The 4,782-nt window shown below is 56.6% G+C and overlaps 1 protein-coding gene across 1 annotated transcript in view; it reads right to left on the reverse strand.

Moving 5' to 3' along the window:
* MRC2 (mannose receptor C type 2) overlaps window positions 1-4,782 on the reverse strand; it is a 23,265-nt gene that overhangs the window by 13,819 nt on the left and 4,664 nt on the right. The window contains exons 6-8 of the mRNA XM_023535632.1: window positions 2,345-2,533; window positions 2,027-2,181; window positions 675-782 (exon numbers count right to left, since the gene is read on the reverse strand). Coding sequence (XP_023391400.1) covers window positions 675-782; window positions 2,027-2,181; window positions 2,345-2,533 — 452 coding nt within the window. The remainder of the gene's footprint in view (window positions 1-674; window positions 783-2,026; window positions 2,182-2,344; window positions 2,534-4,782) is intronic.

Genomic DNA, 4,782 nt, shown 5'->3' on the forward strand with positions numbered 1-4,782 from the left:
CGGCCTAGAAGATGGAGCTGTCAGGGATCAAAATACCACAACGTGTCCCCTATACGTCCACACCACTCACACCCCTGCTCAGTGGGGGTCGCGGGGGCCTGGGGGGCCTGGAGGAGGGAGATGGGGTGATCATCTACTCTCGCCCTCTTTTGTAGCCTCACTCCCCCACTCCCTTATTCCCCCATCTGGTCCTAATCCCCTCCCTCCCTGAGGGAGCCCCAGGGGCGAGGAGCACAAGGAGGGACACACCAAATGGTTTCACTCCTCCGGAGACAGATAAGCACCCACTACATCACAAAGACAGAGGTGGGAAAGCAGGACTTGGGGTGCAAAGGACACGGCTCGCGCCAGCAGCCTCCACTAGGATGAAGACTAGCCAGACTTGGGGGCCACCTACCATCACCTCCTGTTCTCTGCTGCCTCTGGGACGTGGCTTCCCCATGGAGAGCCCACTCAGGGATAGGGTAAGGAACTCTGCTTCCTCCCAAAAGCCCCCACCCCACCCCACCACACCCTACATCACTCCATCTAGGAAGGAGCAGTTTGGAAAGTAGAAGTAGGGTGTGCCAAGGAAGAGAGGGTGCAGTGGGAGATTGCAGGATTTGCATCCTCCCCTGCCCTGGGAGCCCCTCTGGCCGGCCCCACCCAGCACCCAGCTCCAGAAGCACCCTCACCTTCCGGCAGCCATGGTCCTCCTCGGTGGCCCCTTGGCTCAGCTGGCCTGCCTTCTTGCAGATGGATGGCAAGGACTGGTTACAGGGACTGTCATTCCAGCGACCTTCCTGGGAATACAGAGTGAGAGGGAGTCTCAGCCCTGTTCCCCTACATCTCCCAAACCTGGTTTCCAGACCCAACCCTGCCTCTGCCTGCTGTGTGATTCTGAGCAAGAGGCTTGACCTCTCTATGTTCCAGTCTATAAAATGCGGAGAGCAAGGTTAGCTCTACAAGCCTCACGGGGCTGACAACAGCACACACAGTTGATGTGCAAATGCCTTAAAATGTCGACAAGCACTGTCTGCACAGGAAGAGGCGCTCTTTTAGATTATTTATACCTCATTTCATAATTTTCAAGGACACACTGGCTGAGAATGTTCATGTAACCTATGGCAGGACAGACAGATGAGATTCTGCAAGGTGTCCAGCCAGTACCTGCAGATCCAGCCTGAGCAGAAGCTCTGGGCCCGGACCCAAATCGCAGCTGATGGGACTGAAGAGGAATCTAGTCCCCAGCCTCTCCTAAGGCTGCAGCTCTCCTCTGTCCTCAGCCTCCCAGCCAGCAGTTTGTCTGCCTTTAGCTCCATCCACAGGGCAGAGGTGTCTGTGCATCCCAGTCCCCAGGACAATGCCTGACACGTAGCAGACACTCAACAGATAATTGTTTATACCTTTCCAAACAGCATCCTTATGCTAGATGGCTGTCTCTACAGTCCCTGGCACCGTTTGCAGTGTCTCACGGGGGAGTGCCCTATCTGTCCCTGGAGTGGATAGTCCATCTCTACGGCTTTGACCCTTTTCAAAGGGTCTCTTTTCTCTGCTTGAAGCGTGGCATCAATTCCTCCGTCTACCCACACAGCATCTGAACCAAAGCCACGGCAAAGAGTCATCACCCCCTAATTTCCTGAGACAGAGACAGAGCAGCTGGGCCTGTGAAGCATGTCCACATAACCTGGATTCTGATGCCACCTGCTGGCAGAGAAGAGCAGCTGGCAGGAGACCAAGATGGCTCCAGGCAATGCCCTAAGGTTTCATGAGAATTAACTCTTTGAATCCTCCCAGTGACCCACTGACAGACAAGGAAACCGAGGCACAGAGAGGTTAAGTAACTTGCTCAAGGTGACCCGGCTAGTTGCGGGAGGAGATGGGAGTCAAACTCTGGCAATCTCTCCAGGCGGAAAGGAAGGGGTTGGCGGGGAAGATGGGGCTACTGAGAGGCCGTGGGGTGGGGTTACAGGCAGGCGCCAAGAGTAGGGCTGGGGTAGCGCCAGGAGGCTGGGGCCCCGTGACATTAGGGAGGGGGAGTTCTCACCGGCCCCCAGATGGTGACACAGTCCTCTAGGCTGTCGCGGAAGTTGTTGGGCTCAAAGGGGTGCCAATGGGTGAAGCTCACGAGGCTCCCGTCAGACCACTCAAAATTCATCTGCAGTTTCAAATCGTTGAGGCCAATCCACAGCTCCTCCACCTCTGGGGTGCAGAAGAAGAGAGGGGAGAGAAAACATGGAGAGGTCAGCCTCAGCCACCAGCAGCGGAAGAAGGGACAGTCCCTGAGCCTCCTGGGCAGGACGGGATGGGCATCGGGAGGCCCTGTCCTCCATCCCAGACCGGCCATGGATGAGCAGCCTCTCACCTTGCTTGATCTGCTTGGTGATGAACTCCAGCTCGGCCATGCTGTGGATGCTGAGCAGGTCGCCCCCGCCCCGCAGACACGCCTTCTTGGACTCTTGCCAGCTGCGCTTCTCAGCTTGCAAGCGGTAGCAGTGGCCCTGGAAGGGCTGCCAGCTGGGCTCGCACTCCACCTTCACATTGGCCCACACGTCTGCAGAGACCCACGAGACCACTGCTCAGGACCCGAGCTGCCTGGGCACTGACCCACTGGGCATTAACACATGCAGGGCCCCAAAGTCACCTCCTCCCCAAACCTGTCCCACATCAGCCCTTCTTGCCAAGAATGATGCTGAAAAGACAAAACCCCCAGGGCTGCTGGAGGCCCAGAGGCAGAGCCCCAGGAGGTCATAGCAGATTCCACCCCAGACGGGGCAGCCCCTCCAGCTGGGGCTCTCAGAAAGAGACAGTCGGGGATTCAAGACAGACCAGCCATGGGAGGCCACTTTCCTCTTCTACGAATGGGGTTTTCCGCTCTACGACTCAAACTTATTTCATGTCCACCTTGCTTCATAAATTAAATCATTGTCATTGTCTCAAATAACATCCACTGAGTGTAGACTCTGCTGGTGGTCCAGGTGGTCCAGGATGAAGGGAGTAAGGAAATAGGGCTCCACCAGGGCAGCTGCACTGGAGTCCCTGCTGGCTGGCGGGCACCCCCTGGCTAGGATTTCTCTTCCTGCTACTTCCCCCTCCCCAGCTCCTCTCCCTGCACCCCAGGGCTCAGGAACCGACTGGTCTCAGGCATTTCCTTGCCCTCACTTCCGTGCATTTCAGGTTCACCCTTTGGGGATAGGGGTCTAAGGGCAGCTGAGACAAACAAGCCCTTACTTGGGCCTTGGCAAGAGTAAATAAGAGTTTACCAAACCTCCCACAATGTCAGACTTGGGCAGGATTCTGCCTGGCTGGGCGGGGAAGCATGTGCCCACTCGAAGCATCGCCCTGGACTGGGATTCTGAGAGCCACTCTATTCTGGGAACCTCTCCAAGGTCTAGCCATCCCGTTTCCTGGTGATCCAGCAAAGTGGGCAGGGATGAGAGCCAGAGCAGACTCGCTCCTGGCTCCAGACCTGTCAATCATCTCTGTTGGCTGCTGAGCTAAGACTTGAGGCTGCCGCCCTGGACAGAATCCGAGTCGAGTGGGTGTTCAGACCCCAGGGGCCTGCTTTGGGCTGCGGGAGTCAGGGAGCTCAGGAAATGTGGATGCTCTGGGGGCACGACGGTGGCTGCCTACAAAATGACATGCTTTTGAGTGATGAGACCTGAAAGGCCAAAGAAGCTGCCTAGAAAAATGCCTCATACAGAGACATGTGGGCTGGTCATGCATAGGAAGTCCCAGGCTATAGACATATCTCCAAGTCAGTGCGAGGACTCGCCACAGGGCCCACACCGGGGAAACACAGGGGAAACCCAGGGGACAGAGAACTTGGTGAGAGGCTAGGCCTGAGGGGGACCACAGGGAGGCTAGGTCTGCCCACACTAGGCCCTTCTTTCTTCAGAAAGCAGCTTCTGGGAAGACCTGGAACTGTGCCTGCCCCAGGCTGCCTCCAGCTAGAGGCCGAGGTGCCTCAGGTGTGGGGCGCCAAGGTTTTAAGCCTTTGCTCCTGAACCCCTAGGAGGGAGGGGGAAAGACAGAAGCTGACGACCTGAGTCCGTCTCTGGAAACACGGTAATGGTCAGAAGTGGAAGTTTCGCTCTGTAAGCTCTTTACTTTCTGCTGGTTTGTGGATTTGTTTCTGCATTTTGTTTGTAAAAATCCCCTCTTCATCATTCCCAGGGCTACTGGATCCCTGCAGGAGGCCCTCCAACCACACAGACAGACACCATCCTCCACCTATGGGGGTGGCCAGGTCTCCAGCCTCATAACAACCCCACAAGGGGTGAGTTTATTCTCCATTTGAACCTCAGAGACAGCTGCTTGCCTATAGCCACATACCAGTAAGGGGCAGAGTCCCCAAAGCAGTGCCCTGCCCATTGCCCTACCCCACAACTCCTCCACGAGGCCCCTAGAGCTATCTCTAAGAATCACAAACGTCAGCAAGACGCTCCCTGGCTTAAAAACTTGCTAAGGCTCCCCGCAGCCTACCTGGCCCCACCCAACTCCGACCTAGCGGCCAAGACCCTTCAGGGACTGGCTGCAGCCTGCCCTCTTGCCCCGTTCCCTCAGCCAGTGCTCCGCAAACTGTGCCTGCTCATGAACCGCAGGTACAGAATCCTGTGCAATGCAGGTCCTGATTTCATGCATCTAGGGTAGGGCCTGAGAGTCTGCATGGATAACAAGCTCCCAGGTGACGCTGTGCCGCTGGCCTGGGGACCCCACTGGAAGTAGTTAAGAGTCTATCCTCCAGCCTAAAGTGCTGTGTTCTCCCACGGCTCCACACCTTTGCACGGGCAGTTCTCTCTG

This window comes from Pteropus vampyrus, unplaced genomic scaffold (genome assembly GCF_000151845.1).
Source record: "Pteropus vampyrus isolate Shadow unplaced genomic scaffold, Pvam_2.0 Scaffold143, whole genome shotgun sequence".
Lineage (NCBI taxonomy): Eukaryota > Metazoa > Chordata > Mammalia > Chiroptera > Pteropodidae > Pteropus > Pteropus vampyrus.